The 26,748-nt window shown below is 40.4% G+C and overlaps 1 protein-coding gene across 2 annotated transcripts; it reads left to right on the forward strand.

The window, feature by feature from the left end:
• LOC117977552 (putative G antigen family E member 3) lies at positions 1-4,125 on the forward strand. Of its 2 annotated transcripts, none has more exons than XM_055106520.1 (5): positions 1-258; positions 1,163-1,268; positions 1,766-1,874; positions 2,621-2,746; positions 4,004-4,125. In XM_055106520.1, exons 2-5 carry the CDS (start codon positions 1,185-1,187, stop codon positions 4,018-4,020), a joined length of 336 nt encoding a protein of 111 aa, XP_054962495.1. In that variant the 5' UTR covers positions 1-258; positions 1,163-1,184; the 3' UTR covers positions 4,021-4,125. The 2 variants fall into 2 exon arrangements, with proteins under 2 accessions (XP_054962495.1, XP_034805462.1); XM_034949571.1 differs by having other exon boundaries at positions 1,177-1,268.
• Positions 4,126-26,748: the final 22,623 nt, after the last annotated feature.

A 26,748-nucleotide genomic window follows, 5' to 3' on the forward strand; every position in this document is an offset into this window, starting at 1 on the left:
GTTGTCAGGAGCGCTGGTGGTTTAGGTTCTCCACAGACGCAGGAAAACATCAGTCACGAGGCGAATGTCCCAGTCAGTGTGCATGCTGCACAGACCTGTTGCTGCACTTGTCTGTTGTTACGCATGTCTGTTGCTACACGTGTCTGTTGTTGCGCATGCGCCTTGCTGCCCGCCTTCTGTCCACACACAGCTCTGCAAGGAGAGTGTCTTCATTCTTTCCGCCATCTTGATTCTTTGTCACTGACCGAGACTCAGCCGGTAGGTCCGCAGAGCGGTCTTCCTGGGAATTTAGTTGTGGGTGAATGTGTGGAGGAGCCAGCTGGCTTTGGACAGGTCCTGCGGCACAGTCCGTGGCTTCCGAGGGAAAAGGGCCTCGCGGTCGTCGTCCGGCCCCTCCCAGGTCGGGATGCCACCGTGGGACTTGTCGTCGTGGCTGGGCTGGGACGAGGGACGAGGGAGGAAGGTGGGCCGCAGAGGGGAGGGATCGCGTGAAGATGGGGCGAGTGCTGGGGGTGCTGTTAGAGGTGTCTGAGTCTCGAAAACTCCTGGAACCCTCTGAGAGAGGACAGTTTCCAGACTCCTCGGTAGGGACGCGGGGAAGGGACCGTGTGGTCAGTAAGGAAGGGGCCTGGGAACTGGGAACGCTGTGGGCTGGTGACTGTGGCCCCGAGGTCTGTAGAATGCCTGGCAGAGGTGTCCCGTGAGGAGCATAACGTTCACTCTGTTTCGCAATTTCTCACCTCCGCCATGGACGCCATGGAAGGAATGGGCGAGGCTGTGCTTTCCAACAAGACTTGATTTTGAGAGGGGTGTGGGGGTGAAACGGGCCTAGCAAATCAGAGTGGGACAAAAGCAGTAGTCATTTCAGTTTCAATTCTCTGCCCTTTTTTCCCCCAAATGTCTTCATGATGGAGAGTCTAATTGTGAAACCAAAACGCAGAAATGTCCTCTGTCTTGCTATGGCGTTAAGGGGATTTCTATGCCTCTTCGACTATGATACAAACAAATCTGTCCTTAGTTTGATTGGAAAGCGTGGGTACTTATCAATGCTCTGTGAATTACGTTGAAAATATTTTCAAAATTAAAAAAATACAAATCACCATTTTGCCATGGAATGTTCATATATATAGCTAAGTTCTTATACACTTTTTCCAAATAACAGTATTCTATTTTCAGTGGGAAATATGAGTGAGCATGTGAGAACAAGATCCCAATCCTCAGAAAGAGGAAATGACCAAGAGTCTTCCCAGCCAGTTGGATCTGTGATTGTGAGTCCTTTAACATTTGATGTTTCCTATTAACACAATTTATTTTAAGAAATATTTTTGAGCTAGTGTACACGCACTGATACAGGTGTTCCATGCTGATAAAAAATAATGATGGCATCTCATGAAGGAAACGTTGGTTCAGGAATATTATATTCTGGTGTTACCTGTATGGATATGGATATTTCTCTCTCTCTCTCTCTCTATATATATATATGTGTGTGTGTATATGTATATATGTATATATATGTATATATGTATGTATGTATATATGTACATATGTATGTATGTATATATGTATATATATGTATGTATGTGTGTATGTATGTATGCATGTATATATACATGTATGTATATACGTATGTATGTATGTATGTATATACATATGTATGTATATATATATGTTGGAAAAATGTCTTTAGATTTATGATTTGATGCACATATGCATTTGTGTATTTATATTATTGACTTTTTATTCACACACACACTTACACCCTTAGGTCCAGCAGCCCACTGAGGAAAAACGTCAAGAAGAGCAACCACCAACTGATAATCAGGGTATTGCACCTAGTGGGGAGATTGAAAATGAAGGAGCACCTGCCGTTCAAGGTGAAGGGAGAGTGGAGAATAATGCTTATGGGTGGCGGAGGTATATTTATGCATTATGTTTTATGACATACCAGTTACAGGAGGACAGAAAACATTAGGAAGGAATCTTAAACATTTCCTACTGCTGCTGTGGAGAGGGGTGGAGCAAGGACACATAAAAAGCCACTAAACTTTCCTACCATTTTGACGGAGGCTTTTTATTGATTGGGTATTTGCATGGTTGCCATAAACCTTTGAGTGTTTTCCACAGCTCCCGTATGGTTTGTTCAGCCATTTTCTGTTTTTTTGTTTTGTTTTGTTTTATGTTTCTGTGGAAGAATGGCAGCTTGCAGTTTCCTAGTCTGCCATCTGCGGACATCTCATGTATTTTTTAAGAAACTTTTTAACACACATTTATTAATGCTTCCTCATGCCACGTAATATACTAAGTGCTGGAGAAGTCAGTGCCAAATTTTTGCCTAAAGCTCATAGTCTATTCAGATTGACTCAAACAAATCACTGATTTAATGTGATAAGAATAAGAACAAATGAGTACAAAAGGGACAAGTAAGTTGTCTAGGGCCAGCCTTGGGAAAGGAAAGGGCAATGTTTGAACATCTCTGCTTTCCTGTTTTCCTGGCAGCAGATTCCTGAAATAATTAGCCTACAGGTTTTTACTTCATAATGATGAGGGAATAAATATTATCATTTCCTCGTTCATAGTTCATGTTTTAATTTGTAAACTGATGACCTTTTTATCTTTTAAGAGCCTGACATGGAAGCTTTTCAACAGGAACTGGCTCTGCTTAAGATAGAGGATGAGCCTGGAGATGGTCCTGATGTCAGGGAGGGGACTCTGCCCACTTTTGATCCCACTAAAGTGCTGGAAGCAGGTTTGTTATTCATTTAAGATGCAAACTATATGGTTTCTGTTTTCACAATATTATATTGTGCGTGACACAGAGGTAAAATTACTACTACTTTAATATCATACTCATGTCTAAAGATTCTTTGAAGGTAGTTCAGGCCCCAGATGGCTGCCTTACACACTATCAGAGATAGAGGGCCAGGTGTGGTGGCTCATGCTGTTAATTCCAGCACTTTGGGAGGCCGAGACAGAAAGATCACTTGAGGCCAGGACTTCCAGAGATGGAGAAAAATTGGGTCAAAGCTAATTGGATTATGATATGAAAGATATGAAACATGCTAAGACAGTAGATTTCGAGTGTCTTCACAGCTATGTGAAGCATATATTAATTAGCTTGATGTAGCCATTTCACAATGTGTATATATATTTTAAAGCATCATGTTATACATGATAAATATATACGGTTTTATGTGTCATTTTTTAAAAAAGATACGAAAACGTGTTCTGACTTTTGAATGTAAGTCATTTAAGCAACAGTCAATGATTTTCAAATATTTTTATAGAGGCCTGTTTTTAACAAATATGTAACATGTTTATAATAAGCATTAGTTTATATTTCGATGTTAACTGTGATGTTAATGGCTTAAAGCTAGCATGGGTATTCAGTTTACCATATAAACTGAACTGCTTTTAGGCATGTAAAGAGGCAGGAGTACCGGTGAAAATAGTGACAAATGTTCGCCCTACTTAAAGCAACTACATGATGGCTACACTAGTCCAAAGTAACGTTTTTACACTTTTTCACAAGAGACACAAAACAAATGTAATACTGACTTTTCTATTTCCTTCACTTAGGCCGTTCTAAGCATATTCTATATTCAGAGTGTCATTTCATATCAGACTATTTAAATGATACTTTAAAATATCTTTTTCCCTTAGGATTTTATTTCGTTGAATTTTCATTGAAAGTATATGTGTTTTTTTTTTTGCTTTCCACTTATACATACAAAATAGATTCACTTGATTTAATTCATTCTGAACTTGAACAGTCTCTTCGTTTCCTTATTCTACTAGAAAAAGTGGCATGAATTAAAAATATTGTTAATATGCCTGGAAGTCTACCTTCAGAGTTTATTCAGAGGCTAACTGGCTGTAAGCTAAAGGGTCACTCACCCTCAGGGTTCTGATATTAGTTCATCAACAACGGTAGTTGTATACCTCTAGTGTCATATGAATAAAAATCTGCTGAGTAACGGGCCCTAATTTAATATTTATTTTATAGGTGATGTGCAACCATAGGTTTCAAGCAAGACAAATGAAGACTGAAACCAAGAACGTTATTCTTAATCTGGAAATTTGACCGATAATATTCTCTTAATAAAGTTTTAAGTTTTCTGCAAAGAATCCTTGCACAGTTTTGTTAAATTTATTTCTGGATCTTTAATACTCTTGAGAATTGTATCTTTTTTGAAAGTTTAAATCCTGTATTTGAGATGGTACATAGAGATAAAATGTTGGTACATTGATTTTCTATCATAGATAGATAGGAACCTGGACGCTTTCATAGGGGGATGCCAACAGCTGCACAGATGGAAAAGGCCACCTGGGGCCAGGCATGTCCACCATGGGCTTTCCACCTCCTCGTTTTTAGCACGTGCACAGTAAGAATGAAATGAGCAACATGGAGTAGCTCAGGCTGAGGACCCGCCTGCATAATAAAAGATTAGGTTGGGGGCTGCCAGAGATTCACACCCTATGCAGATGGTACACCTGGTCCTAACTGGTTGTTTGTACCCTATGTAGGTGATCAGATACTACCTCCCCACTAGCTCATCTATAAAAACCACTGCCTTTCACTGCCGGATGGCAACCGTTTTTTCTGGGACCCCTCTCTGTAGTAGAAAGCTGTTCCCTTTGTTTCTCCTATTAACTTTCTGCTCTACACCTCACTCTTGGTGTGCCCATGTCCTTGATTTCCTTGGCTGTGAGACCAAGAACCCTGGATGTTACCCCAGACAGTGAGGCCACTTCAATACTAGCTGTGGGTCTGTGGTATATGGCTTTTATTACATTGAAGTATGTTCCTTCTTTCCCCGGTGTTTTGAGGGTTTGTATCATGATGAAATATTGAGTTTTATTAAATGCTTTTCAGCATCGATCGAAATGACTATATGGTTTGTATCCTTCATTCTGTTGATAATGATTTATCACATACATTAATTTGCATATGTTGAACCATCCTTCCATCCCGGGGATAAATCTCACTTGGTCATGATGATGATTCTTTCTAGCGTATTGTTGAATTTGATTTGCTAGTATTCTGTTGAGGATTTCTGCATCAATATTCATCAGCGGTTTTGCCCTGTAGTTTTCTTTTTTTGATGTGTCTTTGTCTGATTTTGGTATCAGGGTAATACGGGCCTCATAAAATGAGTTTGGAAGTATTCCCTCCTTCTCTATTTTTCAAAATAGTTTGAGTAGGACTGGTATTAGTCCTTCTTTAAATGTTGGGTAGAATTCATTAGTGAAGCCATCAGGTCTGGCGTTTCTTTACTAGAAGACTTTTATTATGGCTTTGATCTTGTTACTTGTTATTGGTCTGTTCAGGTTATGTACTGGTTTTTCCTTTTCATATTTAGTACTTCCTTCAGGAGGTCTTGTAAGGCAGGCCTGATGGTGACAAAATCCCTCAGCATTTGCTTTTCTGGAAAGGATTTTATTTCTCCTTCCCTTATGAGGCTTATTTTGGCTGGATGTGAAATTCTGGGTTGAAAATTCTTTTCTTTATGACTGCTGAATATTGGCCCCCACTCTCTTCTGGATTGTAGGGTTTCTGTAGAGAGATCGGCTATTAGTCTGATGTGCTTCCCTTTGTAGGTAACCTGATCTTATTCTTGGGCTGCCCTTAACATTTTTTCCTTTGTTACAACCTTGGAGAATCTGACGATTATTTGTCTTGAGGTTGCTCTTCCCAAGGAGTAATAGAGTGGTGTTTTCTGTATTTCATGAATTTGAATGTTGGCCTGTCTTGGTAGGTTGGGGAAGTTCTCCTGGATAATATCCTAAGTGTGTTTTCCAACTTGATTCCATTCTGCTCGTCACTTTCAGGGACCCCAATCAATCATAGGTTTGGTCTTTTCACATAGTCCTATATCTCTTGGAGGCCTTGTTCATTTCTTGTCACTTTTCTTTCTCTGATCTTGTCTTCATGCCTTATTTTAGTAAGTCGATCTTCAATCTCTGATATCCTTTCTTCTGCTTGATTATTTCAGCTATTGATACTTGTGTATGCTTCACGAAGTTCTCGTCCTGTGTTGTTAAGCTCCATCAGGTCATTTATGTTCTTCTCTAAACTGGTTATTCTAGTTATCAGTTCATGTAGCCTTTTATCAAGGTTCTTAGCTTCCTTGCATTGGGTTAGAACATGCTCCTTTAGCTCTGAGGAGTTTGTTGTTACCCATCTTCTGAAGCCTACTTCTGACAGTTTGTCAAACTCATTCTTCATCCGGTTTTGTGCCCTTGCTGGAGAGGAGTTACCATCATTTGGAGAAGAGGCATTCTGGTTTTTGGAATTTTCAGGATTTTTGCACTGGTTTTTCCTCATCTTGGTGGATTTATCTACCTTTGATCTTTTAGGCTGATGACCTTTGGATGAGGTTTTTGTGTGGGGGTCCTTTTGTTGATGTTACTGCTTTCTGTTTTTTAGTTTTTCTTCTAATAGTGAGGCCCGTCTTCTGCAGGTCTGCTGCAGTTGCTGGAAGTTCTCTCCAGACCGTTTTCCTGGGTATCACCAGTGGAGGCTACAGAACAGCAAAGATTGCTTCCTGCTCCTTGCTCTGGAAGCTTTTTCCCAGAGGGGTACCACCCTGATGCCAGTCAGAGCTGTCCTGTATGAGGTATCTGTCGACCCCTGCTGGGAGGTCTCTCCCATTCAGGAGGCACAGGGGTCAGGGACCCACTTGAGGAGGCAGTCTGTCCCTTAGCGGAGCTCGAGCGCTGTGCTGGGAGAAACCTCCTTGTCAGAATCTGCTACTCCCTTCAGAGCCAGCAGGCAGTAACATTTGTCTGCTGCGGCTGCGCCCACAGCTGCCCCTTCCCACAGGTGCTCTGTCCCAGGTAGATGGGAGTATTATCTATAAGGGGCTGCTGCTTTTCTTTCAGAGATGCCCTGCCCAGTGAGGAGGAATCTAGAGAGGCAGTCTGGCCACACCTGCTTTGCCAAGCTGTGGTAAGTTCTGCTCAATCCGAACTTCCTGGCCTCCTTAACACTGTCAGGGGAAAACTGCCTACTCAAGCCTTAGTAATGGCAGACGCCCCTCCTCCCACCAAGTTCGATCATCCCAGGTCGACTTCAGCCTGCTGTGCTGGCAGTGAGAATTTCAAGCCAGTGGTTCTTATCTTGCTGGGCTCCATGGGAGTGGGATCCACTGAACGAGACCACTGGTTCTCTGGCTTCAGCCCACTTTCCAGTGGAGTGAAGGGTTCTGTCATGCTGTGGTTCCAAGCTCACGGCTTCCCTTGCCTGGGAAAGGGAGGCCGTCCAGCTCCTTGCAGTGTGATAGTACTTGATACTCAACAAAGTGTAACTACTATACCTGTTATTAATAATAAAAAATAATAGTAATGAGTGACCATAGCAAATCCCTCTGCATGAATTCACTAGGGTTTGTGACTGTTGTTCTACACTTTGACCAGAAGCATCTAGTGGTTGTGCATTCTTCACATGATTTTCATTCATAACAAAGGTTTGATAGACTCTTACTCCCTCAACCTCAAATCTGCCATCAGAATGGGCCTGCATTCCATAATTGACTGAAGAGATACCTTGTTACAGTCCTGAATAGAGATTGTGGCTGGGGCTGGGACCAGGGAGCTGCGGAGGTGAGATCTGATGGTGAGGCTGAATGAAGGATGTTGCTGAAGAAAATGTTATGGAGGAGGAGGCTGATGTCCACACAGCATCCTTAGGGAAATGGTAGAAGTTTTCACAGGAGATTTTGTGACTTTTTGCTGTGGGGTCTGCAGCATCAGTGCTCTTTCCTGTCCTGACAATGTCCCCTCCCCCAGATGATCCTACCTCCAGCCCTCAGTAATTGTTTGCTCATTTAGGTGAGTGTCTGTGTGTCATCCAAGTGGTGGGTGTTGTATAATAGATTCAATGATGGGAAGAGCTACTGTTTACTTAATCTACTGGGTTCCCAAGTATTTTACATGTATTATCTCACTTAGATCTCACAATGTCCATGTAGAGTAAGTATTTCCCTTATCTCTTTTATACAGATGAGGAATCTGAGGCTCAGCATGGTTAAGGGAGACAACATTCTCACAGCCTGTAGAACCTGTAGAGCTTGGAGATTAGGAAAGTGGACTCCTGGGTGGAATACCTGGCTCTTCTTCTTAGAAGAGCTATGTGATCTGGAGCTAATCACTTAATATCTAAGCTTCAATTTCTTCACCTATAAAGTGGGAATAAGCAGCACATCAAAACATTCAGTCTGTTTTTGCTCAGTGCACAATGTTGCGCTTTGAAATCTATCCTGCTGCAGGTTCTCTTTATCTCACTCTCCCTGCCTTCCCCCTACATACACAAGCCTCTCACAACAGTGTGTATGCTGGTGTAGGGAATACTGTGCTTGACTCCGCAACATCCATTGTATTCCAAAATCTTTCCATCTCAGACTTTAATGGTCATCCTTTCTATCTTCAGAAATGGGTATGTGACCCAGTGTTGGCCTAGGTGAAAGAAGAAAATATATCCTGGGGACTCCTGTGAAATAATTTTTTGCTCCTAGGAAATAGCAGACACACAAATTCCTCTTTTGCTTAGGGATATAAACATTTTAATCCATGAGGCCTGGAAAAATTATAGCTATCTTGAGACCACCTTGAGGTTTAACCCAGCATGTAAAAGGGTAGAGCACATAGGAAAGAACTTGGGTACATGACGACATCTTTAGTCCCTTGAAATGTCAAAGGAGGATTAGAGTACTTAGCTTGAAGATCTGTTGGGAGGCTCGAGTGAAATAATGAGCATAAGACCTGCAATTCTTCTTGGAAAAAGGAACAGCCAGCTCCTTTGCCACTCACAGCCTTCATGACTGGCTTCATCCTCTAGCCTTGTCTCTCCATCCTCTTTCATATTTACATATTCATTCATTCATTTAATGAAATAAGCAGGCAGTGAGGGCCTGTGCTGCACCATGGCCTGCTCTAGGAATAGGGGATAAAGCAGTGGCCACAACAGATAGCACATCTGCTTTACTGGACCCCATGTTCCTTCATAGAAGAGAGAGTGTATACTAATAGACAAATATAAACATGATGGAAACCTAATGGGCTTGTTTTCTGTAACTTTTTCCCTTCAGGGACCATGAATAGTTTTGTGTGTAAGGACTGAGAATCTCAAGGTACATGTAGAATTGGGGCTACTCAATTACATGTCTCATGCATTGATTGGTTCTTTGGCTAAACACAGCAGGCTTTTCTTGGGGCTTTCTTTTTTCTGCAACCATTGGGTTCTCTGGATTGCCTGCTTCTCCAGTTTCCATTGTGGAATATATAAGGCAGTAAGAACATTCAGGGCATGAAGCAGAAGGAAGCAGATTCCTCCACCTACAGCACGAATTTCTGCATGTTGGTGCTAGTGCCTCAGCTTAATAGATACAGGAGCTTTCCATTTGGTCTGGTATCTCGTGTGTGGGAGTGCTAATAGCACGCTCATGCCTGCTGCATGGATCTCATGGAATCATTGGGTTAATTAAAAATTGTTGAGGGTGTAGGTATTTAGCTTTGTTTTTCATGACAAATAATTGATAATCACTCATTAATCGTTTACCTTTTTCTGAAAGATACTCCACATTATGTGTGTTTGTATGTGTGTATGTGTGTGTATATAGATCTTTTATATGTGTATATATGTATATATACATATATAAGGGATATGTGTATATATACATATATAAGGGATAATCTGCCTGTCACATATATGTGTATAGCTATAAGACATGCAGATTATATATATATATATACACACACACACACACTATATATCTTTTATGTGTGTGTGTATATATGTATTATATGTATTGGATTTTGACAAGGAACTGGGTGAGCTGCAGGTTAAATTATGTGTGTGTATATGTATATTATATATATACATATAAACACACACACATATATAAAAGACATGCAGATTATCCCTATGTCCTCTTCTCTGACTGTTCTTCCCATGGCCCTCCTTTGCCTGAACTCGACTACCCCACACAGACTTGCCTTCAATATTTATGCCCCTTGGTTGTTCTTTTCAGACTAACTTACTGAGTAGAAGTTTACCAGGTCCAACAGGATCCTGTCGTTGTCACCCTGTCATCTTCTGCCTTCTGTTCAGGCCTTATTCCTGCTCCCAGCTGCACTGGTGTCCTTGCAGTGTCTGTGCTTTGTCAGGCAGGCTCTGCCTCTGACACTTTTTCCAAACTGTTTCATCTGTCTGGAAAGTTCTGACCCCATGTATCTGCTTGGCTGACTCCTCTGCCCTTTCACATCTTCATCAAAATGTCACTTTCTCAATGCAGCCTACCCTGGTCACTCTGTGTAATAATTTAATCTGCAGCTCACCCAGTTCCTTGTCAAACTCCAAATTTCCCTTGCCTTGCTTGACTCTCCCCTTTTCTACAGCACTTAACACTTTCTAAAATACCGTGCAATTTGTGAATTTAGCACACTGACTGGTTACAGTCTTTCTCAATGTCACCACCTTCAGAATCTAAGACATTGCCTGAAAGCTGGCAGGTGTCAATGAATGTTTGTTGAACTAATTGATCTTTTGGAAGTAGCATAAATAGGAACATCATTTCCATTCCTGTCAGGAGATAAGATGGAATTTACCTTCGTAGGCACAATATGTGTGACTTTAAAAAAAATTGCATACATTGCAAATCTGTCTAGTCAGCTATGAGGTGTTCAATGGCTAGAACATGAGAAATTTTTCTATGAAATTCCACATAGTAGCTGGCACAGTTCTCAATATAGTGTGAAATTTAAGTACCATTTCCCAAGTCTCAAACAGTAAATGACATCTTTAGAGTTTATGTTTCTGATGCATAAAAGTATTTTTCATTTAATATATATTTTTGATTCAAAAAGTATCATTTGATAAATGCAATGATAAACTATTGTGAAAACCATACTATGGGATATCTTAAATATCACAGTAGGTGTAATGGTACATCTAATAGTTTGTACTATTCTAAGAACTTTTTTCTATTTTGTTTCATTTGATCATCATGTCAGACCTTCCAAAAATACCATCTGTACATCCATGATATCTTTTTTTTTTTTTTTTTTTTGAGACGGAGTCTCGCTCTGTCACCCAGGCTGGAGTGCAGTGGCGTGATCTTGGCTCACTGCAAGCTCCGCCTCCTGGGTTCACGCCATTCTCCTGCCTCAGCCTCCCGAGTAGCTGGGACTACAGGCGCCTGCCAACACGCCCTGCTAATTTTTTTTTTTTTTGTATTTTTACTAGAGACGGGGTTTCACCGTGTTAGCCAGGATGGTCTCGATCTCCTGACCTCATGATCCGCCCGCCTCGGCCTTCCAAAGTGCTGGGATTACAGGCGTGAGCCACCGATAAAGATATCGCCTCCATGATATCTTTAGTAAGAGGATTAAGAGATATATAACTAATTTAACTAACATACTAGGAAGCATTTCTTACACTTTACTGACATAATTGCATTTAGTTCATATAGCTGAAGTCCTCTGTGTTTGGTAATATTACAATTCCTTTTTCTCAGATCAGAACGCTGAAACACAAAGAGCTTGTGTAATTTGCAAATGATTGCAGAGTTTTAAAATAGCATACAAGGGATTAGAATTCATGGAGGTTATTTTGGAGTATAATAAAATGCATCCTTAAAAAAAATCTACCTTGCTCATTGTGTTAGTAGGGATGATTCTGAATGAAAGTAACAGGATATTCCTACCTAAACTGTTTCAAGCCATGAAGCAATTCCTATTCATTAACAAAAAATGAGTAGAGTTGAAAAAGAGTGGGTTTTGATGGTACAGGTATTGGAGGGGCCTACAAAGAGTTCCAATGAGATATCAGTAGATATCTATTACAGCAGCTGAATTGGCTATTATAAATGAGAGCAAATGTCCACAAAAAGACTTGTTCATAGAAGCTTTGTTTGTAATAGCCCAAATCTTAGAGCCAACATGTCCACCAAGAGGTGAATGGATAAAGAAACCATGGCATATCCATACCATGGAATGCTAATCAGCAACTTTTGATACACACAACAAACTGTATGGACCTTGAGGGCATTATGCTGAATGGAAAAGGCCAACCCCAAAAGGACATATATTGCATGATTCTTTTTTAAGTAACAGTCTTAAAATGAAATGATTAGAGAGATGGAGAACAGTTGAGTTGTTACCTGAGCTTAGAGATGGTGCTGGGATGGTGGTGAGTGTGACTACAAAGGGATAGCATGAGAAAGATCTTTATGGTGATGAAACAGTTTTGTAATTTGATTGGATTGGTGATTACACATATCTCCACATATGATAAAATGACACAACTACATACACATTGTTCCAATGTCAATTTCCTGATTTTGATACTATACTATAGTTATGTAAGCTATAAACTGTCTTGGGGGAAACAAGGTGAAGGGTGTATTATCTTTGCAACTTCTTGTGCATCTATAATTTCAAAATAAAAAGTGAACACAAACACACACACACAAGTATATTTCAACAGACCTAGTACTTCTGGGATCCAATCAATAAAGTGAAATGAAACCATTTAAAAAACAGGAAATCAGAAACACTGCATAGATGCTTTATACCTTATTGTCAACATGGTAAGGGAGGAAAGACTGAAACCTAAGGAGGGAAAATGACAGCTTGCACCATGAAAACAATATTACCAAGAGTATAGAATCATTGCTACCCGGTTGCCATTGCCAAAAAGCAACTGCTTCCAGCATGTGCCAGGGTGATGCTAAAATACTGGAGGACAGATGCTGATGCCACAATTGGATTGAATTGCCAGCTGATGTGATTCTTTGTCATAAGACTGGATGCTGTTACTCCTCCTGACCATGTTTTCAAAAGGATTCCACTCAAGCAGTTGGTAATGTTGACGTTCATGACCCCATTTATTTTGATCTTCCTTTACCTGAGGATGGTAGTCTCAAGAGTTTTTCTGCTTATGTTTATAGGAGCCTCTGAAATGATGCTTCTGTTTCGGGCTTCTGTTTTGGGTTCTTCTTCTTTCTTTCCTGTGCCCTTTCTTGTAGGAGAGTAGGCTGGGTAGTTCCAGGATTGAGCATCAAGTTATTGAGTTCTTGTGTTAGGTTATCCCAGGAAGAATGGGAGGTTACTTTCTTCCTGGTTGAGATCCCAGAAGTGTTTCCCATATACCCCTGGCAGCAGTGGCATTCACATTTGAATCTCTTCTGATCTGTATCACATGAGAAGGAGGCTTTTGCTTTTCTGTCAACCTGATAAGGTGCCATGGGCTTGATATATCTCTGTCTCATGCATTCTACTAACTTTTTTTTCTTCTGGGGTAACCTTGAACTTTCCCACTGCTGATCTTCTTCCAGCCGCTCAAAGAAAAAAACATATTAGAAACACAAAGATTGTGTTTAAAACATGTTATGTTGCATATTATTCCTGGAATGCCTATAAAAACACCTACACACATTTCAGGAAGAATCCCTGATAATTTCAGCAACTGAAATCTAATAAATTTATTTAGTAATTTCTCTTGGTAAGCACCAACATAAGCAAATAATGTAGTCCAAAAATGGGAAATATTGGCTTTAACCCTATTTTATCCCCACTGGATTACACATGCCACAAGAAACCTCAGGATCACACATCTTCAAGTGGAGAGTACATATCACAATTTCTAAAGTTACAAATACTGAGATCTTTTGCAGCACTGCTCCTCAAAAAGCCTACTCTTTGGCTTACAAAAAAATCTCAGGCCAGGCACGGTGGCTCACGCCTGTAATCCCAGCACTTTGGGCGGCCAAGGTGGGCAGATCACGAGGTCAGGAGATCGAGACCATCCTGGCCAACATGGTGAAACCCCGTCTCTACTAAAATACAAAAAATTATCCGGTGTAGTGTCATGCACCTGTAGTCCCACCTACTCGGGAGGCTGAGGTAGGGGAATTGCTTGAACCTGGGAGGTGGAGGTTTCAGTGAGCTGAGATCGCATCACTGTACTCCAGCCTGGTGACAGAGCAAGACTCGGAAAAAAAAAAAAAAGAAAAACACCTCAGACTCCCTCCATTAGTTGCATGTAATACGAGGCAGTCCTATCTCAATGGGCACCTCGAGACTCTTAGGCCCCACGAATAAATGTATTCCTGATCCTAGGAGGTAAGATACTAGGGACAGTGATGCATTTACATTTTCATTTATTTGGACTGGAAGAATGAAAGCAATAAAAGCAAGCCCCAGCTAATTCAGTTCCTTATGACTCCTCTCTCCCTCAGCTACAGTTACTCACTCTAGAGGCTTAAATATTCAATATTCCTTGGAACAAATATGTGCTCAAATTGCTCATTACCTAGAGTTTCCTTCACCAGCCCCCATCCTTTCTTAAGACAAGCAAAAGACTTGAAAAAAGGAAAATGAACCGAAAGAGAAAGTCATTGGCCACAGATTCCATTTGGTGGGTGATTTCCTACATTTTACTCTTCCAGTCTTTTGCAAGATTTCCCTCTAATTCAGTCTTACACACACTTACTGAGTGCCTGTCTCATGACCTCCCCTGTGTCAGTGATACAGAGATATGTGACAGATAATAAAAACCACTTATTTAGTGTAGCCTGTGGGCCAGGTACTGAGAGTTGGGAGTTTTAGATCCATTAACTTACTAATCCTCCCTGCAACTTACAAAGTAGGTAAGATTATTGTTATTTTGCAGATGAAGAAACTGAGGCTTAATGGCAGAATGACTTAAGTGTCAGGGCCAGGATTGGAATTCATTTGTGTTCTATATTATACCAAAACCAATGTCAATAATAATTGTGAATCCAAGAGTAAAGGGGGCTGGGAATGAAAATGTAGTCAGGATTAGGTCATGGAAAGCATCGAATGCTGTGGTAACAGTAGCAAAAAAGGCACAGACCATATGACAGCCTGGAACAAACTCCATCCAGCATGAAGCTGCAATATCTCTGGGGACAGAATTGGGCATGAGCTCAACTGATCCAGACAATATATGGGTTATATATTTATAATTGCTAGGCATGGACACATGCATTGGGAGTGGGTGGTTCGTGTTCAGGATCCCAATGAAGTGGGTGATGAATGGAAGAAAAGCTGAGAACACTGCATTAGAGGAAGAAGTGGCTCTTGGCAAGACCCTCTAACTCTCTGAACCTGTTTTCTCCCTGTAACTAAAGAATAATAACTTCTGGTCTTAACATGGTGGTATAGAAGTAAGCTGAATTCACTTCCCCCAACCTCAGCAAAATGGGGAGGAGGTGGAGTTAAAGTATAGAAATTTTGTGTGTTTTTGCCTTCATTGGTTTCTATTATTTTTATTTGTGATATAAGTTGTATCGTTAAAATAACTTGTTATATCTGTACAATTTTGTGTAAGCCTCATGACAACAATGGCACAAAAATCTATAATAGATTCACTAAAAATTAAAAGCAACAAATTAAAACGTACTACCAGAGAAATCACTTAACCACAAAGGTAGAAAGTAATAAGGGAAGAAAGGAAGAGAGAAGTCAAAACAACCAGAAAACAGGCAACAAAATGCCAGTAGTAAGTCCTTACTGAACAATAATAACACTGAATGTAAATGGTCTTAATTCTCCAATTAAAAGGCACAGAGTGGCTGAATGGATAAAGAAGTAGTTGGGGTGTTAACCCAACTATATGCTGCCTTCAGGAGACTTAGTTCACCTATAAAAACACACATAGCCTGAAAGTGAAGGGGTGGAAAAAGATATTCCATGCAACTGGAAGCCAAAAAAGGTCAGGATAAGCTATACTTTTATCAGATAAAATAGACTACAAATGTAAGATTTTAAAGAGAGACAAAAAAGATCACTATATAATGATAAAGGGGGGTCAACTCAGCAAGAGGATATAACAATTACAAGTTTCTATGCACCCAACACGCGAGCTCCCAAGTCTACAAAGCACACATTAATAAATCCAAAGGGAGAGATATACTGCAATACAATATTAGTGGGGGACTTTAACACTCCACCATCAGTAATGGACAAATGATCTAGATGGAAAATCAACAATAACAACAATATCAGAGTTAAACTACACACTAGATTTAATAGGCCTAACTGACATTTATAGAACATTTCATCCAATTACTGAAGAAGACACATTCTTTTCATCAGCACATGAAATATTCTCCAGAATACATCATATCTTAGGCCACAAAAGAAGTCTAAATGAATTTTTAAAAACAGAAATTATATCAAGGATCTTTTCTGACCATAATGGAATAAAACTAGCAATCAATAACAAGAGGAACCTTGGAAAATACACAAACACATGGAAATTAAACAACATGCTCCTAATTGTTTTTTTAAAAACTTTATGGGTTTCTTTTACATACTTTAAGTTCTAGGGTACATGTGCACAACGTGCAGGTTTGTTACATGTGTATCCTTGTGCCATGTTGGTGTGCTGCACCCATTAACTCATCATTTACATTAGGTTTATCTCCTAATGCTATCCCTCCCCACTCCCCCCACCCCACGACAGGCCCCAGTGTGTGATGTTCCCATTCCTGTGTCCATGTGTTCTCATTGTTCAATTCCCACCTATGAGTGAGAACATTGCGGTGTTTGGTTTTCTGTCCTTGTGATGGTTTTCTGAGAATGATGGTTTCCAGCTTCATCCATGTCCCTACAAAGGACATGAACTCATCATTTCTTATGGCTGCATAGTATTCCATGGTGTATATGTGCCACATTTTCTTAATCCAGTCTATCATTGATGGGCATTTGGGTTGGTTCCAAGCCTTTGCTATTGTGAATAGTGCTGCAATAAACATACGTGTGCATGTGTCTTTATAGCAGCATGATTTGTAATCCTTTGGGTATATACCCAGTAATGGGATGGCTGGGTCGAATGGTATTTCTAGTTGTAGATCCTTGAGGAATCGCCACACTGTCTTCCACAATGGTTGAACTAGTTTTCAGTCCCACCAACAGTGTAAAAATGTTCCTATTTCCCCACATCCTCTCCAGCACCTGTTGTTTCCTGACTTTTTAATGATCGCCATTCTAACTGGTGTGAGATGATATCTCATTGTGGTTTTGATTTGCATTTCTCTGATGGCCAGTGATGATGAGCATTGTTTCATGTGTCTGTTGGCTGCATAAATGTCTTCTTTTGAGAAGTGTCTGTTCACATTCTTTGCCCATTTTTTGATGGGGTTGTTTGATTTTTTCTTGTAAATTTGTTTAGGTTCTTTGTAGATTCTGGATATTAGCCCTTTGTCAGATGGGTAGATAGTAAAAATTTTCTCCCATTCTGTAGGTTGCCTCTTCACTCTGATGGTAGTTTCTTTTGCTGTGCAGAAGCTCTTTAGTTTAATTAGATCCCATTTGTTAATTGGAAAAAACTACTTTAAAGTTCATATGGAACCAAAAAAGAGCCCGCATTGCCAAGACAATCCTAAGCAAAAAGAACAAAGCTGGAGGCATCAAGCTACCTGACTTCAAACTGTATTACAAGGCTACAGTAACCAAAACAGCATGGTACTGGTACCAAAACAGAGATATAGACCAATGGAACAGAACAGAGCCCTCAGAAATAATACCACACATCTACAACCATCTGATCTTTGACAAACCTGACAAAAACAAGAAATGGGGAAATGATTCCCTATTTAATAAATGGTGCTGGGAAAACTGGCTAGCCATATGTAGAAAGCTGAAACTGGATCCCTTCCTTACACCTTATACAAACATGCTCCAAATTGTTTACAATTTCTTGAAGCAAATACCAAAATCTATGGGATATGGCAAAAGCACTAAGAGGGAAGTTTATACCAATAAATGCTCCTGTCAAAAAAGTAGAAAGGCTTCAAATAAACAACCTAATGATGCATCTCCAGGAACTGGAAAAGAAAGAACAAACCAAACCACAAATTAGTAGAAGAAAATAAACAATAAAGATCAGAACATACATAAATGTAATTGAGACTTAAACATGGAAATATATTCCGTGCTCATGAATTGAAAGAATTAATATTGTTAAAATGACCACATTACTCAAAGTAATTGACAAATTCAGTGCAATTCCTATCAAAATACCAATGACATTATTCACATAAATCAATATATAAAAATGACATTTGCAGTCCCATGTTTATTGCAGCACTATTCACAATAGCAAAGACATGGAATCAACCCAAGTTTTCATCAACAGATGAATGGAAAGAAAATGTGGTACATATATACAATGGAATATCATTTCATTGTAAAAAAGAATGAAATTCTGTCATTTCCAGCAACATGGTTGGAACCATTTATGTTGAGTGAAATAAAACACAGAAAGACAATATTTCATGTCCTCATGTGAAAGCTAAAAAAGTGGGTGGTGGCCTGAAGGTAGAGAGGAGAATGGTGATTATGAGAGGCCAGGAAGGTTAAAGGGAGAGAGGGATGAAGGGAAAAAAGAAAATAAATGTAGTCATTACCACTGAATTGTACAGGTAAAAATGATAAAGATGATAAATTTTATATGTATATTTTTACTTCAATTAAAAAAGAATAAAATCCACTATTTCTTGTTGCATTGTGTATGAGTGATTAGCACAGGGCCTGTCCATTTTAGGCTTTTTAGAAATAGCCACATTTTCCCTTCTAAAATTGATTCTAAGAAATAACTGACTGAATGTAAAAAGACTTATGATCGAAGATGTTTACAGTAGCCTTTTTTTTTTGTAATAATGGACAATGTATGGCTCTAGAGCCTGTGAACTTTCCATCACATGTTTCAAGTAAAGATATTGACATTGCTGGGAACAACTGTGGAAGGTCACAGTGAAAGGTCAGTTACTGGGGTGAAGTTAGTAGACAGATTTAGATGCTGGGCCAGTTTCCTGTTACTTGCAAATTATAAGCAGAAACACTTAAATTTTACTAGAAAGAATATGAAGAAGGTGGATTTAAAATTTTCTGAATGGACCAAGATTTAATTCTGGCTCAGAAAAGGGTACTTAAAAGTAGAATCTATTTATTATACTTGATATGTCTGTCTGCTTGAAAATATTTGTAAAATATTTTATTTTGATTTTTAAACAGTATGGAAGTGCCTTAAAAAACTAAAAAAAAAAATAGAACTATCATATGATACAGCAATTCCACTACTGTGTATACACCGAAAAGAAAGGCCCTCAATTAATGTTTATATCTGGAATGAATGAAGTGCTTGGCACAGAGAGGGTGCTGAGTGAATTACAGCCTTTATTATTGCTGCTTTCCTGGTTGATTGAAGCTAAGAGGAGAGGAGATAGTCAATGAGAGAACAGTACAAGTTGCCAAGACACTGAGGAAGGAAATTGCTTGGATGTGGTCACCAACATCCACCTAGTTGCCTAGACCAGCACCCTAGCAGTCGTTCTTGATTGAGCAGGTGCCACCCTTATTAGTCAAATGGTCCACACCCAGCATGGAGAGGAGCCCTGAGGCAGGAAGTAGGAGCCGGATTCCTTTGTAGTTTCCTTTATGCCACCTCATCAAGCCTCAAGTTTATAAGTGCTTCAAATTCCCAGTCACTCCCTGTTCTGTTGTCAGTATTTATAACAGATATTAATATTAATATTACCCCTCTAAATATGAATGCAATTCCAGTGCAATCTGATCATTCCCTCCTATTAAATGACTATCAAGAGTAATGACAATGATTATTATTTCCAATCACGATGTGTTGAACACATCAACACTGTAATATAAACTATGAACCCTAATGTATACAGGGGGAAAATGAAGCTCAGCAAGAAATAGTGGCAAGGCTAAAGAGCCAGTTAGTTGGAGAACATTGTGGTGGCATATGTACACAGTGGAATAGTATTCAGCCTTTGAAAAGAAGGAAAGACAGAAATCTTGTTACATGCAACAACATGGATTAACCTGGTGGCCATTATTTAAGTTAAATAAGCTAGGCACAGAAAGAAAAACATTGCATGATCTCACTTACATGTGAATCTAGAAAGTTGAACCTAGAAGCAAAGAGTAGAATGGGGTTACCAGGGCTGGGGAGTGAGTGGGGAGATATTGGTTAAAGAATGCAAAGTTTCAGATAGGAGGAATAAATTCAAGAGGTTTATTGTATGCTGCTCTGTCTATGGAGTAGCTGTTCTTTTATTCTTTTACTTTCTTAATAAACTTGCTTTCACTTTGCACTGTGGACTCGCCCTAAATTCTTTCTTGCATGAGATCCAAGAACCCTCTCTTGGGGTCTGGATCCAGACCCCTGTCCTGTAACATATTTCTGGCAACCACAGAAGGGACTATAGTGCAGAAACCCTGACTCAGCGGCTACCTTTGGGTAAGTGTCGGGGTCCTGTAACATCTTTCTGGTGAATCCTGAAGGGACAATAGTGAAGAAACCACCCCCACCAACCCAAAGGAAACAGAGTGCAGCACTGATTGGATGACTTTGGGTAAGTGGTGGGGTACTTGAGTAAAGAATGGGATTGGGTTAGAGGCCCAACTTAGGGGAGTTAGAGTCTCTCCTAAGACAGAGTGGGTTAGAGGCCCCTCTTAATAAAAGGCAAGGATGCTTGACTGACCTTGGGTTAGAGGCCTGACTTAGGAGGGTTAGGGTCCCTTCTAAGATTCAGGGGGTTAGAGGCTCCTGGCGGTAAAGTCCCTCTCAGCTAAGAACGGGTTCGGCACTGTGGAATGTGAACTGCTATTCTCTTTGGATTAATCTGCCTTGCATTCTTTACTGATGGCTATGGGTGATAGGATTAGGCATGTACAGGATTGTGGGACATGGGAAGCTTTTTCCTCCCTAAAAGGGGAAACTCGAGAGCTGATAGGATTGCTGGAAAAGATCCCTGCTCAACTGGCAGCAGCCGCCTGAACTTTTCAGTGTCACTGCAATGGGTGGGTCTTTCTCTGGCTTCCCTGATCATTTCGCCTTCCCCACCCTGCCACAGGCAATGCTTTTCTTTCTCTCCTTTCTCTTTCTTTTCTATTACTCAGGGCAACAATCTTGCCCAGAAACCACATGTTGAAACTCCTGGCCGGAGGCTGGATTAACAATGACAGGGCCCAACCAGGGAAAAGTTTAAACCTTGCGAGTTTAATTGTGGGTGCTAACCAGAGTGGGTAATGTCTATATTTTTTCACATGTATTTTGCTCTAGCCAGAACAGAAAAAGATAATTTTCCTTTGTGTTGTTGCTTGGTGCCTAGGGCTATGGTGTAGCCAGCCGGGTCACTAGGCCTGCTCAGGGAAAGGGAACTCAGAAGCGTGGCATGCCAGCAAAAGGATAAGAATTTCTTACCAGTCAGATTTCTGGCACTTTCTCTCTCTCTCTCTCTGTGTGTATGTGTGTGTGTAAACTGGATGTTTCCCTCTGGTCAGTTATGCCCTTGGGAGCTTGACCTTGTAACGATGTGGCCATGCTTTCTCTTTTCACAATGGCAGCCTGGGTTCAGGGTTCAATTCCCAGCTTAGGGGATGATCCTTTATCTTCTATCTGTCTATGTATTTATATGTATTATGTGTGTGATGTTTATATATGAAAGAGCTTTAGTTAGTTTGAAAATAAGAGCTTAAATCAAATATTTTTTCAGGAAAGTAAAAAGTGTACTGCCTTTTAGTTATGTTTCAAGAACTGTGGCACACTTGTTATTAAATTCTAATCTCATCAGTTGTTTTTAAGTTTGTTTCTGCAATTTAGGCTAACCCTGCTTATGCCTGTAAACCAACCAGTGATCTCTGACTGCTGCTCAGAAGAAACAAGAGGGATGATGGGTGATGTAAAAATCTGGATCAGTATTCTAATTCTGGGCACATTACAATCAGCTAACAAACCCATATCAGCTTAATTCCGATAGTTGCTCAGTTCATGAAAAACTTTCTAATTTAGTTTACTTGGAATAACTTTACCTATTTTGCTTTACTCTTGTGGAATATACTGCTGTTATACTCTTTGTGTAGGAATACAGGACAAGCTTACTGAATGTTTTCTTAAACTAAACACGTATTAATCTTCCAGATATCACCTCTTGTCAAAACTCAAGAATCGTAAATGGCCCTCAATATACTGATGCTTTCTAACTGAGTTCCTTTCTACCCTGAACACAAGAGACCCTAATAGTTAGGCAGGAATATCATCGCCCCTGCTCAACCTGAAGAAGTTACAGAAGATGGATCTTCATCCCTCTACAACCCTTAGGATTAAGGGTTCACTTATAAAAGGGAGGGGGGAAATGTCAGAGGCATGTGAACCAGAACTACCCCATCTTGAATTGGAGCTGGGTAAAATGAGGCTGAAATCTACTGGGCTCCATTCCCAGATGGTTAAGGCATTCTACGTCACAGGGTGAGATAGGAGGTCGGCACAAAATACACGTCATAAAGACCTTGCTGATCAAACAGGTTGCAGTAAAGGAGCTGGCTTAAACCCACCAAAACCAAAATGGCAACAAGAGTGACCTCTGGTTGTCCTCACTGCTACACTCCCACCAGTGCCATGACAGTTTACAAATGCCATGGCAACATCAGGAAGTTACCCTATATGGCCTAAAAAGGGGAAGCGTGAATAATCCACCCCTTGTTTGGCATATCATCAAGAAATAACCATAAAAATGGGCAACCAGCAGCCCTTGGGGCTGCTCTGTTTATGGAGTAGCCATTTTCATTTTCTTTTACTTTCTTAATAAACTTGCTTTCACTTTGAAAAAAAATCTATTGTACATCATGTTGACTATAATAATGACAATGTATTGTATTCTTGAAAATAGCTAGAAGATTTTGTGTTCCCTCCACACACAAAAAATGCTAAGTATGTGAAGTAATGCCTGTGTTAGTTAGCTTGATTGAGTCATTCAACAATGAAGATGTATCTCAAAACATCATGTAAACCAGGCACGGTAGTGTTCCCCTGTAATCCTAGCTACTCAGGTGTTGGAATTTGCTCAGGATGGTGGCAGAAATATTAGGGAAAGTTATAGGGAATAGTCACAAACCTTTTTGGAAGGCCGAAAGGTTACATAGCTTATAATAATTGAACAGGCTGAAGGCGGCTTGTTCTTACCTTAGGGCATTAGGTCATAGGGTAAATACTAGGGACAATAGAGGCTTCCCCAGTTAAGTCTGTTTATCCTACCTCCATTAACTAACCTTTGAGCCAGATGGCCCTATGGGCGGGGAGAGGGAAGGTCGACCAGGGAAATTGCACCCTAGTGGTATTTACTTTAGATCACAGTACCTGAGCTTTAATCATTCATAAAACTTCTCTCTTAATCATGTTAATTATCCACTAGTGTGTTTACTCCAAGCTTCTTTTGTTAATTCTATTCCAAATAAATGCCTGAAGTGCGAGCTGCTCAGGGCCACGGCTGCCATTGTTTACAGGACTCTCCTTGGAGTCTGTGAGTGGCCTCGGACCCTCAGCTGCACTGGCGAAGCAGAATATCTGTGTGTCAATATACTTGATTCATCTGCAAGGGACAGACTCCCTGCAGCTAGTGCCCCCGCAAAAGGAGCACTGCCTCACTCAGGAGGCTGCGGTGGGAGAATTGCTTGAGCCCAAGAGTTTGAGACCAGCCTGGACAACATAGTGATACTCCATCTCAAAAAAAAAAATCATGTTGTACTTGATAAATATATACAATTTTTATGTGTGCATTAAAATATATAAATAATTTTTGAAAAACAGCAAAACAAGGTGTTCTGATGATATCAATACTGGATATTTAAGTTTAAATAATTTCTTGGGTGGAGTGATAGTGGCGGAGTGATGTGAGGAGAATGATGCCAAGGAAAATTATTTATAATTTATAAGCAACAGTTGGCATCGAACACCATTGCAGAAGTAGTAACACATCTAATGGTTTGAAGTATTCTAAGCACTTCATATATCTTCTCTGACCTACTGGAATTTGACCCATAAGGAATCAATTAAGTGTTTATTAATTATTTTGTGCATTGATTTTCTGACCCTGAATAGAATGTCTATGCTTCAAAGACAGGGATTGTGTTGTCTTCTGGTTCTGGCTTTGCCCCCAACAAATATCTAGCAGAATAGGTACAAAAGTGTTTGAGCTTGTCGAAGAGAAGGAATAAAAGAAGGATGACTGGCTAACACAATGTGGCTTCTAGAACGAGGCAGTAGATCCCTTCAGAGCCGCCTGATGTTAGGGAAAACACCCATACAATCCAGAGCCTCAGTCTCAGCTCCCCCACAATTCTATCTTGAGATCTCTCTAAAAAGTAAGCATATTTATACACTCACACCTCTTGTGTTGAGGATTATATGATATAAGGAATATAAATGTTGGTGCTTGCAAGTGTAACCCTGACTCGTGGGACTGTCTCTTAGCCCTTAACATCCATTCCTTAGAGGCAGTGGGGAAAGCCATCTGGAATGCAAGCTCTGGAGCCACAGCCTGGGTTTATATCCCAGATCACACATTCACAAGCTGTGTCTTTGAGCAAGTTGTGTGACCTCTCTGGGCCTTGGAAGCTCATTTGTCAACTGGGGATAATGATTGTACCTACCTTATAGAATTATTGGAGATGATTAAATGAGGTAAAGCATGTGAAATACTCTGCAAAGTGCCTGGCACACAGGACACAATTGCTACACTTCAGTTTAGGGCAACATATCGTGATTAATAACATCTCCCCACAACATACCTGCAGCCTGAGTCCTCTGTTCAAGTTTAGGCCTTTGAATTAGGAGTAAATATATTATTATCCTTCCCCATCTTTCCCTGAGACAGGGGAAGAACCATTCAGGGTCACTTTAATTCTCAAACTCTCTGTTGAGATCCCACCAGAGGAACTGAGTTCACATGAACTTACCTGTTCAGAAATCTTTTCTGGGTACACAAGAAGTTATTTTTTTGCTACAACAGACCCCTGGATATATGTCATCAAAAACAGATTTTCCCAGAGTAGTACTTATTTTCTCATGAGGAGACTGTCCTTGTGACTGGCTGGGTACTTTCCAGAGGGCTGTATGAGGAAAACAGATTTAATCCTTTACATGTCATAAAAAGCAGGACACACATCTTAACCTTCATACCATTTTGAAATGGCGCAGTGGTGCTCTGGGCCCCATACTAGAGTCATAACAGTGCTGTTCATAGTCATCCATAGTAGACACTGGAGAACAAAGAAAGAAACATGGAACATCTAAGCAAAGGACACCAGCACTAATGTGAAGGTGGAAGGTACTTGCACCTGCAGGCAGGAGCCTATGCTTCCAACTGCTTTCCATAGTGGGGAGTGGGGCCCCACTGCCTGCCCCCAATACTGTCCCTTCTTCAGTATCCCAACTTCTGATCTGTGAACTCAGTTCACATTTGTAATTCCCCCTTGAGTTACTGTGTACTTTTACAGCTCTCTTTTCCTATGCCTCTTTAGTGTTTGCTTGGGGTTTTCTCAGTCAATCTGATTCAGGAATTGCCCATAACTTCTCAGGTCTAAGGTTCCTCTTCCTTATTTTGCAGTATAATTATGATCCAAAGGTAAATCTCTATTCTGGCATGTTCTGAGACTTATGCCTGGAGCCAAAGACTAGAGCCTCTTCTCAGGCCACCATCTGGATTCCACATCCAGGTGGCATGGGAACAGGACATTTCTGAAAACCATTGCTAGAATGATTATGTTATGTGGCACTTTTGTATTTTTGGCATCACTGGTGATCATCAGGAGCATGACCCAATTGATACACTGTAAGGTAAGACCCCTAGAGAATACTGTAACATAGTCAAATATATATATACTCAAATTATTTATATATATATGTATATATATATGTGTGTGTGTGTATATATATATATATATATATATATATATGTAATGGCAAGGGGAGGGATTCAAGGAAACAGACTGAGAAGGAGTGACCAAAAGAGGCAGGAGGAAAGTAAGCAGAGTGGCCTTTCTGTAGAAGTGAAAAATGTTACCTGGACTTTCCAAGTCCCATAACCACTGGGTTCACGTTCTTGAACCTGCTGAGATAAGCCTAAATGGCATATATGCCTCCCATCTACAAAGTAAAAATAACAGACAGGAATGTTGCATTCTTCCAATAGTATTTATTGCAGTCCTACTCTGCTATATCAATTCATTGTATACAGGAAGGCTCCAAAGAAGTACTCATAGCAGCTCCAAACTGCATTGTCCAAGATGCACTGTGAAAGGGAAAATGTGTGTTTTATAGTGGTATGATAAGGTTCTGAACAAGGTGTGGGGATAAAAAACACATAAACCCTCTATATTAATAGAAAATTGAGCTGAAAGATTTGCTGTATTCAGTCATTTACGGTATATTATTTCCAACACACTAACTGATGTTTATTAGTTGTATAAAAATAGCTACAGTGGGCCAGGTGCGGTGGCTCACGCCTGTAATCCCAGCGCTTTGGGAGGCCGAGGCAAGTGGATCACGAAGTCAGGGGTTCGGGACCATCCTGGCCAACATGGTGAAACCCCACCTCTACTAAAGATACAAAAAAAAAACAAAAAAAACAAAAAACAAAATAGCCTGGAGTGGTGGCACACACCTGTAATCCCAGCTACTCAGGAGGCTGAGGCAGGAAAATCGCTTGAACGCAGGAGGCAGAGGTTGCAGTGAGCTGAGATAGCACCATTGCACTCCAGCCTGGGTGACAGGGCGAGACTCCATCCCCCTACCCCCCACAAAAAAATAGCTACACTGTACTGAGTGGCATGGGTCATCATCACTCATACATAAATGTGTCAGAGCATCAGTGAGCACCAGGCTCCAGGATCTGTGCTTTGGTGGACTTTTCTCACACATCC

The sequence above is a fragment of the Pan paniscus genome, chromosome X, assembly GCF_029289425.2.
Source record: "Pan paniscus chromosome X, NHGRI_mPanPan1-v2.0_pri, whole genome shotgun sequence".
In the NCBI taxonomy this organism is placed as follows: domain Eukaryota; kingdom Metazoa; phylum Chordata; class Mammalia; order Primates; family Hominidae; genus Pan; species Pan paniscus.